Here is a 13,090-nt window from a genome sequence, read left to right on the forward strand (position 1 = left end):
TCTCTCTCAATCTCTCTCTCTCAATCCCTCTCTCTCTCTCTCTCTCACTCTGTCTCTGTCTCTCTCAATCTCTCTCTGATTCTCTCAATCTCTCTCTCTCTCTGTCTCTCAATCTCTCTCTCTCTCTGTCTCTCAATCTCTCTCTCTCTGTCTCTCACTCTCTCTCTGCCTCTCTCAATCTCTGTCTCTCTGTTTCTCTCTGTCTCTCTCTCACTCTCTCTCTGTGTCTCTCTGTCTCTCTCTCTCTCTCTCTCTCTCTCTCTCTCTCTCTCTCTCTCTCTCTCTGTCATCCTGCAGGTCTCCCACAGCATCCAGGGCAGAGTCTGCAGGGAGAACCGGAAGCAGAGGGGCGGGGCCTCGCCGCGCGCTCCCGCCTCCCCCGGCGGCGCGGGGCGGGACTTCCGGCTGCGCCTGCGCTCCTGGCGTCCGCGGGCCGGTGCGCGGGGTGCCGAGCGGGTGCCGGCGTTGTCTGTAGCGGGATGGTGCCTCGATGCCAGGTGAGGGTCGGCTGCAGGCTTCCCCGGGCGTGCCCCTCATCCCGCCGTCCCCTGGGTCCCCGGGAAGGGGAGGGGGAGTGTTTCTGACTTCCGGGCTGTGCGTCCGCCCCCCACCTGTCCATCAACGCCAGTGCAGGACCTGCTCCCGGGTGCAGGCCCCTGCGCTTGTGCTATCATTATTATTATTATTATTATTATTATTATTATTATTATTATTATTATTATCATTTTGTCCCTTTCAGGTTATTCTGTTTGACGAAGACATCTGTCTGATTTTTTTTTTTCTGATAAAGAATTCCTGGGTTCTTTGCAGACCTATGATGGTCGCCTAGAGAGCAAGTTGCCCTGAGTGACAGCTGGGCTTGTCTGGTCCTTTGGTTCCCAGGCGCCTGGTGTGTCCCGGGATAAACCAGTTTGTCCTGTACTGCCAACCCTTTTGCTTTTCTAAATGCCACCTTGTGTGTGTTGCATAACTGAGCTCTCCACTCCTCTGCCCAACTTTCTAATGCAGGCTGCAATCAAAGGTCACTTGGCCAGGAAAGCAAGTTCCTAGCGGACGCGGTCATTTTGTGTGAGCGTGTGTGTGTGTGTGTGTAATTTATCTGCTTGAGTGTTTATTAAAACTCATTTTCATGTCCTATGAAAACAGACGTTGTTTGCTAATGAAAGATACTTGGCATTTTTTAACTATGGTGCACAAGTAAGAAAAAAAAAAAGCATGCAGAAATTAAGACTTGGGTCTAAAACTTTTTTTTTTTTCCCTTCAAGGTTTGAATCCGAACAAAAATGCTTACACCTGTAGGTATATTGACTTTTTACGACTGGCTACATTTTCCTGTAACTCACCAGATGTGTCCTTGATTGTGAGAGTAGAATCAGGAAAGGACTGTGAGTTATTGTGAAAAGCATTTTCTTTCCTTTCAGGTTGAAGTCCTGTATTTTGCAAAAAGCGCAGAGATCACAGGAGTCCGTTCAGAGACCATATCTGTACCGCAAGAAATCAGAGCCTCCCAGCTGTGGAAAGAGATAGAAACTCGACATCCTGGGTAGGTAAGATTGTGCCGAGTGCACCAGATGAACACTTGACTGCTTTAGGAGTGTGCAAATGGAACGCCATTCCAAAGGCGAATTTCCGTTTCCGCGCTTATTGTTAGGAAGGATCGCTAGTTATATTTTTCTGGAACGATTCCAGAAATATTAAATTTAAGTATCTACTCAGCGTAGATACTTAACCCGGAACTCCTGGTGTTATATACAAAAGGCTATAATATATAACCCCCTCCCCAAAGAAGGGGTCTTTTGTTGATTCCGTCTTTTAAGATGCTCTTACTGTCCTCACAGTCGGTGAGAGCTTATGGGCCTTCCTGTGCTGTTTTAGTTTTAGCCACCTGCAGGGAGACAGCTGCTGCTCTTGTGAGAAACTTCTTAACTATATTTAGTATGCATATCTATGCTTAGAAGGCTCATGGCAAAGCCATATACTGATTAGGAAGTTTTTCTTTTCCTTTGCTCTGGCTTTTGTTTTGTTTGTTTGTTTGTTTGTTTTTTAATTTTTATTTATTTATTTATTTGACAGCAACAGACACAGAGAGAAAGACAGATAGAGGGAGAGAGAGAATGGGCGCGCCAGGGCTTCCAGCCTCCGCAAACGAACTCCAGATGCGTGCCCCCCCTTGTGCATCTGGCTAACGTGGGACCTGGGGAACTGAGCCTCGAACCGGGGTCCTTAGGCTTCACAGGCAAGCGCTTAACCGCTAAGCCATCTCTCCAGCCTGTTTGTTTGTTTTTTTAATTAATGAGAATGTGAATGAATGTGCTAGGGCCTCTTGCCACTGTAAACAAACTCCAGACACCTGCACTGCTTTGTGCATCTGGTTTTATGTGGGTGCTTGGGACCTGAGCCCAGGCTGGCCGATGTTGCGAACAAGCACCTTTAACCACTGAGCCATCTTCCCAGTTCTTCTGTTCTGTTTTGAATGTTGCCTCCAATCTAGTTTCCGTGTGTTCGCTTCCCAAGACCCACAGTGTTAAGTGTGGCTTCATGTGACTTTGTAACGAGCCCCTTTGTCCCTCAGCAGCATGCCCTACAAAGTACGAGTTAGTTCAGTAGCTTTGTAGGCAGTGCTTCGTATAGTGCTTGCTACAACTGGACATTAAAAAAAGCCATGTTTCGCATTGAACCTTCTAATGAAATGTTTTCTCGTTCAGATTGGCTGATGTTAGAAATCAGATAATATTTGCTGTTCGTCAGGAGTATGTCGAGCTTGGAGATCAGCAACTCCTGCTTCAACCGGGAGACGAAATCGCCATTATCCCCCCCATCAGTGGAGGGTAGTGCTCCTGAGGCAGCTAGGTATGTGGACTCTCTTTTCCTTAGCCAGTCTTGTAGAGAAGGAACCTAAGGTGGTCACCGTGTGTGGCTTCTTGTTATTGTATATTCCTTGTTAGTCGGCCTTGCCAGTCCTTGATTGTATATTCCTTGTTAGTCGGCCTTGCCAGTCCTTGATTGTGTATTCCTTGTTAGTCTGCCTTTGCCAGTCCTTGATTGTGTATTCCTTGTTAGTCTGCCTTTGCCAGTCCTTGATTGGTGCAGCTGTAACTGTGTTGCTGGCAGGAAGTGCTGGGCACCTGCCTCCCATCGCGGAATTCACCCTGTTAGCTGCAGCTCTGTATCACGTGGTGTGCTCTGTGTATTTGTTGAGATCCCATTCCATGTGAAACAGTGTATTACAATGTAATGTCTTTCACAGTCATACTGTGCCGGTGTGGAAGCAAATTCTGATAAGTTTAGAAACAAAAACTCGTCTTTGGGCTGGAGAGATGGCTCAGCAGTTAAGGTGCTTGCCTGCAGAGGCTAAGGACCTGAGTTCAGTTCCCCAGTACCCATGATACACAAAGTGGCTCATGCATCTGGAGTTTGTTTACAGTGGCTAGAGGTCCTGAAGTGCCAATCTCTCCCTCTTGCTCTCTCTCTCAAACAAATTAAAAAAAATTTTTTTTAAACTTGTGTTTGATCACATGACCTTTGGTTACAGTGGCAGAACCAATACTTGAATTCATGTTAATAATATGATGTTACATTTTTGGGCACAGAGAACTGCAGAGAAATTGCAAAGCTAGGGCTGGGGAGATGGCTTAGCCGTTGAGGCCCTTGCCTGCAAAGCCTATGGACCCAGGTTCGATTCCCCAGAACCCACGTAAGCCAGAGACACATGTTGGTGCATGCATCTGGAGTTCCTTTATGGTGGCTAGAGACCCTGGTGTGCCCATTTTCATCCTCTCTCACTCTCTCTCATAAATAAATAAATATAAAATTAAAACAACATTTTAAAAAAAGAAATCGCACAGCTAGAAGGTTAGAAGATCGCTGTCCTCGAGAAGAAGCTGACCTTGTCTGGGGCGAAGGGAGAGCTCTGCTGTCCCAGCTGTACCCCGCTGACCCACGGCTCTTCCTTCCTTCCAGGCAGTTCCGTGCCCTTGTGAAGGGATTCTGACACCCAGTCTTCAGGGAGTTTGGGGAGAGTCAACCCCTTCAGTGTAGTGTCTGACTGACGCTTACTGTAACGGAAGAGTCAGTAAAGTATAGAGTCATCCCTGGTTAAAAACTCTAAACATAAGAGTGGGGAAGAAAAGAAAAAAAATCAGTGAAACTCAGTGGCAAAGCCTTGACTCCATGAAAGAACAGGACAGGCCAGAGACGGCCTGTGCAGGTTGTACTGTCCTCGCCCCTTCCCTGGAGGGCAGTGACCGGAAAATGAGGAGTCAGTCTGTGTCTCAGGTATCCAGGTCTGCAGTGAGAGGGTTTTCTCAGGCCTGCTGTCTGCACACAGTAGGACTCCTTGTGTTCCCTGTGTCTGCACACAGTAGGATTCCTTGTGTACCCTGTGTCTGCACACAGTAGGATTCCTTGTGTTTCCCTGCTGTCTGCACACAGTAGGATTCCTTGTGTTCCCTGTGTCTGCACACAGTAGGATTCCTTGTGTTTCCCTGCTGTCTGCACACAGTAGGATTCTTTGTGTTTCCGTTTCACTTGGATATTTATCGCTTGCTCAGAAAGTCCTCTAATGCTGTTTGTCCGAGTTTGGGATGTATTCCGGAAGCGATACGCCGCCCTTAGGTGCAGTGTCTGGTATGGGAAGGTTGGAAGGAGCACTCGGCAGCAGTGCATATTGTGTGTGGCAGGCAGGGCTTGTGTTGGGTAACTTAAAGCCTGCCAGAAGGGTTTGCGTGGTCTCGGTCATTTAGAGGTGGGGGAACTCCATGTGGTTGGGTGCTTGTCCATGTTCCTGTTGGCACTACGTATGTTTTAAGGGACAAAGGTGTGAGAAGCTTGGGGTGGCGGGTAGGGGGTCACATGCACAAGATAGCAGATTCCATACCCAGTGGGAAATGATTAATCCTTTTTCTTTCAGGAGTTGGAAGGAGCTAGGGATATAAATACTGGATTTATTAAGACTTCTTGTTTGGAATTTCAGCCCCTTGAATGAGTGTTTCAGAGCTCCTCTGAGCCTTCCTTTTCCTGGTTGGAGGAAAGCTCACAGGCTCTGGGACTGTACTTAAGCCTGCAAGGTGTCAGGCGCCTGTCCCGCCTCAGGCCCTCCTCCTAATGTTCCCCATGCTTAGTCTCCGGGGCCTCCTCAGTGCGTGTTCTTTGTGCCGGATCGTGCATGTGCCCACTCCTTTTCTCTGCAGGGGCCAGCCCCCATTTCATCACAGGTTATTACCTAGTTAGCTTGCAGCTTCCAATATTTCCCTAGAGTATCACCTCTGTTATCTCTAATAGCCCTGTGCCCTGTCTCAGACGACCATTTACTTCCATGCATTCTCCCCATGTGGCTGAGGTGGTTGTGCGGCCTGGTCTTCAGCTAGCGCCAGGGTGCCCCTTGACCCCCGGTGATAACATGAGGCTCTGCTGAGCCATGCAGGCTCACCCAGCAGAACCGTGGAGTGCCGTGGAGCTGGTGCGTGTGCAGAAGTCCTTTATGTGCGTGGGAGACTCCTCACACGAAATAGACAGTATATTGGTTGATTCAGAGCCAGTCGTGGCTTGCTCTGTCGACATCTCCACGGAACTCTATGTGTCTGCATCCGACCTAGAATCTCTTTCTGTAGCACACAGCTTCAGATTCACTGAGATGCACGTCCAGACCAGGCACAGTTATGGAGGAAGGATTTATTGAAGCTTACAGATCCAGGGGAAGTTCCATAATGGCAGAAGAAGCTGGCCTGCCTTCACAGGTCCAAGCAGAGAGAGAAGCCACACGCACACTTCAGGAACTCCAGAAAGCACTAGGCACTTTGCATATCCTTACATTGGAATCTCAAACCCACCATCACACCTTACAGCTGGACCCTAAGATCTGCCCAGTGACACCGCCCCCAGCCAGGTGGCTGCAGATCCAAACTGCAAACTAACAAAACACTGAGTAGATTGGTGGCCATCTATTCAGACCATCACAACTTGTAATGTAGAAAAGGTTGACAGGAAAACATACCTCTAATTTCGATGTGCTAAGCATCTCGCTCCTAATTTTCCTGCTAATTTTCACTCCCTCGTCGTTCCAGGGAGAGCGCAGAGGGGGAGGAGAGGCCCCGGGATGTGGTCAAGCTCACTGCCCAGAGGCTTTCGGTAGACGACGCTTCGCGGTCGGTCCTTTCTCCACTGTGTGGTGCCGTGTCCCTCTTTGTAGGTGAGTGTGGGATTGTCACCGCATTCAGTTGCATGGAGAGTAGAAATTAGTTTGAATGCTTTCCATCTCAGTGTTGAGTGTCAGGGGACAAAGGGTACTGAGCACAAACCAAGCTTACCCAGGCAAGTGCACAGAATGCTTTATTTTTATTTTAAAAAAATTTCTGTTCATTCTTATTTATTTGGGAGTGACAGAGAGAGAGAGAATGGGTGTGCCAGGGCCTCCAGCCTCTGCAGATGAACTCCAGACGCGTGCGCCCCCTTGTGCATCTGGCTAACGTGGGTCCTGGGGAACCGAGCCTCGAACCGGGGTCCTTAGGCTTCACAGGCAAGCGCTTAACCGCTAAGCCATCTCTCCAGCCCCCACTTTTTTAAGTTTTATTTTAGTAACTTTCAAGTTAACCTATGTGAAATTATAGGTCATTGCTAGGAGAGAAAATTCTGTGTTTTTCAGAATATTGAGAGGAAAAACGTGCTTGTTAATAATGCCGCAAGCGGCTGCGTTCTGTGTGACATGAATGCTAACAGCTAGTACGAGGTGCGGCCGCCGTCCTTTGTCACGCGTGGGCTGTCAGTAGACTTCCCAATCATCGTTTAGATAATTATCGTTTTTCAGTAGGTGGCTTCATCTTTGTTGTTATACTTCCCAATCATCGTTTAGATAATTATTGTTTTTCCAGTCAGCTTTCCCTTTAGAAAATTTCAGTGGGTTTTAGATAAATTGTATGCTGTTTGGCTGTCAGAAGTATATATATTTATTAATGTACTTATAGGGGAACATCTTTTTTTTTTCTCTCTCTCTCTCTCTCCCTTTTTTAGGGACTACAAGAAATAACTTTGAAGGCAAAAAAGTCATTGGCTTGGAATATGAAGCGTATCTTCCCATGGCAGAGAATGAAATCAGAAAGATCTGTGGTGACATTAGACAGAAGTGGGCGGTCAGACACATAGCGGTGTTCCATCGCCTTGGGTAAGAGCCCTGTCGCAGGGAGATTTGCATTGCTCCAGAAAACACCCAGCTTGTGGGGAAAAGTGTATTTTGGCTTACAATCTCAAGGGGAAGCTTCACGATGGCAGGGAAAACGATGGCATGAGCAGAAGGTGGACATCACCCCCTGGCCAACGTCAGGTGGACAACAGCAACTGGAGAGTGTGCCAAGCACTGGCAAGGGGACACTGGCTATCACCCATAAGCCTGCCCCCAACAATACACCACCTCCAGGAGGTGTTAATTCCCAAATCTCTGAATACCCACGTTGATGGGGGACACCTGAATCGAACCACCATAAACCCCTTTACCTGTGTTAACAGTTAAGAACAGCTGTTTCCATCTGTGTGCCCATGCTGATTCCCGACTCCTTAGGCATCTCACAATACCAAGAAAGGAAAACTTGAGACTTCTGTATTGGACCATAGAGAAAGCCCCAGTACCTTCAATGGCTGCCTGCCGTGTTGAGAGCCCTTGTGGCCTCTTCCGTTGTAACAGAGTGCCCTGGGCCCAAGCACCTGGGTGGCTGTATCCCAAAATCCTTGAGGCCTTTTTAGATATGTTTTGTAGTCTGAATTTAGTTTGTGTTGAAAGTCTATTATAGCTCTAAAGTTATTACAATATGCTAGAGTTGGTTTTTTGTGTTTTTTTTTTTTGTACTAATAAAAAAACTAGAGTTTTTAAAGGGAGGTCAGCAATTAAGACTATGTTTGTAATTTTATTAGCCATGATTTATTAGTATGCAGTAATTTTATTAATGACTGTCATCATTGCTTGATATTAATTGCTATTTATGATTTTAAATTCTATGTTAGGCTCAATGTGGTAGCTTTTCTATATCCTTAGGCATCTGCCTTGCACTGTGTCCGTTGGTTTGAATCAGATGTTTATTGAATCAGAGAGAGGACCTTTTCTTCCCAGCACCCATCTAAGAGAGTTTGTGGATGAGTGCTGGAAACTGGCCCCAACCCCTGTGCCGTCGTTTCTGAGCATAACTGACAATGTGCTGTTTTCTCATTAAATTGACTGTTTAAGTAAGATGGAATTTTAGTGGAGTTCAAGTGTAAAATGGGATTTTTTTTGTTGTTGTTTATCTGACATTTTTGTTGGTGTGTGTGTGTGTGTATGTGCGTGCTTATGCACGTGTGTGGTAATCAGAGGTTGATGTTGGGTGTTTTCCTTGATCACGTGTCCATTTTCCTTAGCAAGGCAGGTCTCTCACTTGCGCCAGAGCTCAGGGAAGCAGTGAGTCTAGCTAGCCAGCTTGCCTCTGGGATCCACTCTGTGCCTCCTGAGTGCTGTGACTACAGGTGGCCTCTGCGTCCATGTGGTGTTTACATGGGTGCTACATTACACGTGGTCCCTGTGTTCACGTGGCAGTTACGTGGGTGCTGGATTACACGTGGCCCCTACGTCCACGTGGTGTTTATGTGGGTGCTAGATTACACATGGTCCCTGTGTCCACATGGCATTTACGTGGGTGCTGGATTACACGTGGTCCCTGCATCCATGTGGTGTTTACGTGGGTACTGAGGATCCAAACTCCGGGACTCAAGCTTGCATGGCAAGTGCTTTCTCCACCAAATATCTCCCCAGTGCTTCTAGTAGATCCTTCAGCATTAAGAAGTAGTGGTAATTTTTTAAGTTACTTTATATTTTATTTATATTTACTGAGAGTGGGGGTGGAGAGAATGAATAGAATATGGGCATGGCAGGGCCTTCCGCCACTGCAAACAAACTCCTGACGCAGCACCACTTTGTGCATCTGGCTTTACATGGGTACTGGGGAATCGAACCCAGTTCGTTAGTTTTTGCAGACAAGCGCCTTAACCTCTGAGCCATTTTTCCAGCCCAGGTGGTAACTTTTGACCATCTCGTTCAAGCTTGGTTCCAGTATCAGAAGCAAGCACTATCATTGCTGTGTCCTCAGCTCACAGGACTGCGTCCCTTGAAGCTGTGAACTATGCCATTAACGCTTTAAAAGCCAAGGTGCCCATATGGAAAAAGGTGAGTTGATGCTTCATTTCACCACGTAGACATGATGCTTTTCCTCGGGAGTTTTTAAAATTTTATTTATTTATTTATTTTGGTTTTTTTTTGAGGTAGGGTCTCACTCTAGCTCAGGCTGACCTGGAATTCACTACGTAGTCTCAGGGTGGCCTCGAACTCTCTGCAATCCTCCCGCCTCGGCCTTCCAAGTGCTGGGATTAAAGGCGTGCGTCACCACACCCAGCTATGAAATCATTTTTATTTATTTATTTATTTTTATTTCACAATTTTTATTAACATTTTCATGGTAATACCTCCCCCCCACACACTTTTCCCTTTGAAATTCCATTCTCCATCATATTACCTCCCCATCTCAATCATTGTACTTACATATATACAATACCAACCTATTAAGTACCCTCCTCCTTTCCCTTTATATCTCCTTTTTAACTTACTGGCCTCTGCTACTAAGTATTTTCCTTCTCATGCAGAAGCCCAATCATCTGTAGCTAGGATCCACATATGAGAGAGAACATGTGGCGCTTGGCTTTCTGGGCCTGGGTTACCTCACTTAGTATAATCCTTTCCAGATCCATCCATTTTTCTGCAAATTTCATAACTTCATTTTTCTTTACTGCTGAGTAGAACTCCATTGTATAAACGTGCCACATCTTCGTTATCCACTCATCAGTTGAGGGACATCTAGGCTGGTTCCATTTCCCAGCTATTATAAATTGAGCACCAGCTCTAGGAATTCTTAAATAAAGGGTGAAAAATAAAAGTGCTTAGGATTTCATAATAGGAAGAAATGATGACATCAAAATAAAAGACTGACTGAAACAGGGAGGGGATTTGATGGAGGGTGGATTTGAGAGGGGGAGAATTGGGGTGGGAGAGGTGATTATCATGGTTTATTGCCTATAATTATGGAAGCCATCAATAAAATGTCTTTTAAAAAGAGCAAAAAGGGCTACAGTGATGGCTTAGCAGTTAAGCTCCTTGCCAGTGAAGGCTAAGGTGCCAGGTTCCAGTCTCCAGTATCCACGTCAGCCAGATGCACAAGGTGGTGCACACGTCTGGAGTCTGTTTGCAGTTCTGGAGGCCCTGGCACGCTCATTCTTTCTCTCTCTCTCTACCTGCTCCTCTCTCTTCCTATCTAATAATTAAATAAAATAGTTTTTTAAAAAGAAAAAAATATATTTAAAGAAAGAACAAAAAGAGTACTTAGAATTTGTGTTCATATGCCTTGGAATCTTTTCTCCTTGTACGTGAAATACTGGGTTCACAGCGTAGCTCTTTCCCAGCTTGTTAAGCGTGAACACTACATGCCCAAAGATCACGTGGCGCAGTGCGTTGGGTACAAGCCTCAGGAAGTCCTGGCCGCGAGAACTCCTAACCTGCCCTGTTCTCATAATCCCCGGGTGAAGTAATCTCTTTGGAAAACTGGGACTGACAGCTTCTTCACCACTAGCTGACATAGAAACTCCTCAAAGCACAAATAGCCGTGGCTCTTTGTAGAGTCGGGAGACGGGTGAGAACTCATCCGCCGCGTGGATCTGCAAGCCGCGTCTCACCCGTAGGCCTGGTACTTGGGAGGCTGAAGCAGGAGGGTCGTGAATTTGAACTCCTGCTGCGCTGAGAAGTAACACCGCCGTCCAAAAACAGCCAAGTGGGAAGTCCTGGCATGTTGTCCGTCAACAGCCAAACCAAGAAAGAAGTGGTAGTTGGCTGAGGAGCCCCTTCGCCCCCCAGCGTCGTGGGAGCTGCGGGCGGCTCCCAGCCCTGGGCTGTCCCCACGCCGAGGGCCTTTCCCTTCGCTCTTCGTCTCCTCGAGGCTTGGGGTGTGCAGCAGGTGTGACCTGTGCACCGAGCCACCGGGTGACCTCCTCGGCCGGCGCCCAGGGCACCGCCATCGCGTGCAGGTGGACTGTCAGGCCGGGAGCTCAGGGCTGCTTGGAGGGAACCCAGCGAAGTCAGAAGCAGGCAGAGAACTTGGGGAGGAAGTTGACATAACTCGGGGGAAGACGGCCAAGGGGAGCCATGGAGGTGAAGCCGCAGGGCATGAGCTCGGGACAGCCCGTCCCCGTCCTGTCCCTCCAGAGCCGGTGTCCTGCAGCCCGGCCTCTGGTGGCGACTCACTCTCACCACCGCCGGGAAGTTCCTTCCGCCTTTTAGCCTTTAAGCAACGCCCAGGTAGGTGTGTTTGGAAAGAAAGCAAAAAGTATGTATGTTTAAAGCCAAAGATTGTCCCGCCTTCTACTTACTCTGAGCCTGGATGTGTCTTGTCACATCCCAAGTGGAGTCATTTGTCCTCTGCTGTGGTGGAACGTAGCCTTATCAGTTCATTTCCCCAGATGGGGTTGGAGTCCGTAAGGGCCGAGAGCATACGGTGATGTCGCTGCCCTCGGCGCCCCATGCCACTGCTGGTGAGATTGTTGAAGAGGGGCCGATAGAGGTGACATTCTCATTCGTCTGATTTCTTGCAGTGTAGCTTATTCTCATTTGTAGAAATGCATTTTGAATTCCTGTTTTGGTTTTGTTTTTTAGGAAATATATGAAGAATCTTCGTCCTGTTGGAAAAGAAACAAAGAATGCTTCTGGGCAGCCAGTGATTGATCACTTAACGCACATCGAGTCTTAAATGTGGTCAATTTTTATCATTGGTCACACTTTGATTTTTCTTCTCTGTAAATCAAGATAGCTTGCTGATGCACAATCTTGGGTTATATTAGCAGATAAATGGAGTAAAAGAAAGCAAACTGTACTTCGTAGGATTACAGGTGGTTTAGGAACCGGAGGTGGGAAAATGGGAGATTTCAGTGTGAGCTGAGATTCAGCCTTCTGTGGATAATTCCGAATGGCGGCGCTGCTCACGTGGGCTGGGCGCCGCCCTCGGCCTTTGGCCGCCTCTCCCGTGCACGGGCAGTTGTGCCGTCGGAGTCTGGAGCGCCTCGTGGAAATCTTGGCAAAACCCGAATGCCATCAGAGAGTTTTGATACACTTTTTCAGAGCTTCCGTATCTTATGAGCTAAATACCTTCATGATTTAAATATCTTTTTAAAAATTCCTGGTTTTATTTTTTTGAAAAAAAAAAAAACAAAATTAATGCCTAAGATTTTATATCATGGAAATCTCTAGTACTTTAGAATCTGTAATTGCACTGTGTTGATTTTGTATTTTATTTCTTATTAATATTGTTACCAGTATACCAGCCAGCATAAAATTATTGTGAAACCAACTCACAACAAAATGGCTTGTGTTAAGATGGTAGTTACCATTTAAAATTAGGCGTGCATTCCTGGAGGAAATCAATTCTTTATTAAAGCACTTTCGGGCAGCTTTGCTCTGGGTGTTTGTGCAACATCATTTGTGACAATTAGTCACATTGTCTGCAATAGGTTTATTACTAAACAACGACCCAGTTTTTGATTGGTTTGTATGCTATATTGGTAGATTTGAGTATATAACTACTATGCATTTTTTTGGTAAAAATAAGCTTTTCAGTTGTATCGAAGTATACTTAACAAGTAAAACTTACGTATATTTAAGGTACGCAATGTGATGTTTTGGCATTTGTGTCAGGAAATGACCATCGTCTCCCAGGCAGCGGACATACCCGCCACCTCACGCAGAGACGGGAGGAGACTTGACATGCATTGTCTGAGCAGATTCCAAGTATGCACGTGGACTAGGTACAGGACTCGGCGTAGGGGCATGATTCAGATAATTGTTGTCATCACAGAACTAGCATTGTATGCATGAAGAATAAAAACTACTGGGCTGGAGAGATGGCTCAGTGGCTAAGGTGCTTGTCTGCAAACCTTAATGACCTGGGTTTGATCCCCAGTGTCCACCTAAAGCCAGACACACAAAGTGGCGCATGCATCTGCAGTTTGTCTGCAGCAGCTAGAAGCCCTGTATGCTCAA

The 13,090-nt window shown here is 46.7% G+C and overlaps 1 protein-coding gene across 2 annotated transcripts; it reads left to right on the forward strand.

Moving 5' to 3' along the window:
* Positions 1 to 421: 421 nt before the first annotated feature.
* Mocs2 (molybdenum cofactor synthesis 2) lies at positions 422 to 12,715 on the forward strand. 2 transcript variants are annotated; one of them, XM_045139065.1, is made up of 8 exons: positions 422 to 497; positions 1,266 to 1,299; positions 1,422 to 1,543; positions 2,706 to 2,850; positions 6,063 to 6,187; positions 7,006 to 7,156; positions 9,058 to 9,181; positions 11,711 to 12,715. In XM_045139065.1, exons 4-8 carry the CDS (start codon positions 2,753 to 2,755, stop codon positions 11,777 to 11,779), a joined length of 567 nt encoding a protein of 188 aa, XP_044995000.1. In that variant the 5' UTR covers positions 422 to 497; positions 1,266 to 1,299; positions 1,422 to 1,543; positions 2,706 to 2,752; the 3' UTR covers positions 11,780 to 12,715. The 2 variants fall into 2 exon arrangements, with proteins under 2 accessions (XP_044995000.1, XP_044995001.1); XM_045139066.1 differs by having other exon boundaries at positions 1,266 to 1,295.
* Positions 12,716 to 13,090: the final 375 nt, after the last annotated feature.

Source organism: Jaculus jaculus, chromosome 20 (genome assembly GCF_020740685.1).
Source record: "Jaculus jaculus isolate mJacJac1 chromosome 20, mJacJac1.mat.Y.cur, whole genome shotgun sequence".
In the NCBI taxonomy this organism is placed as follows: domain Eukaryota; kingdom Metazoa; phylum Chordata; class Mammalia; order Rodentia; family Dipodidae; genus Jaculus; species Jaculus jaculus.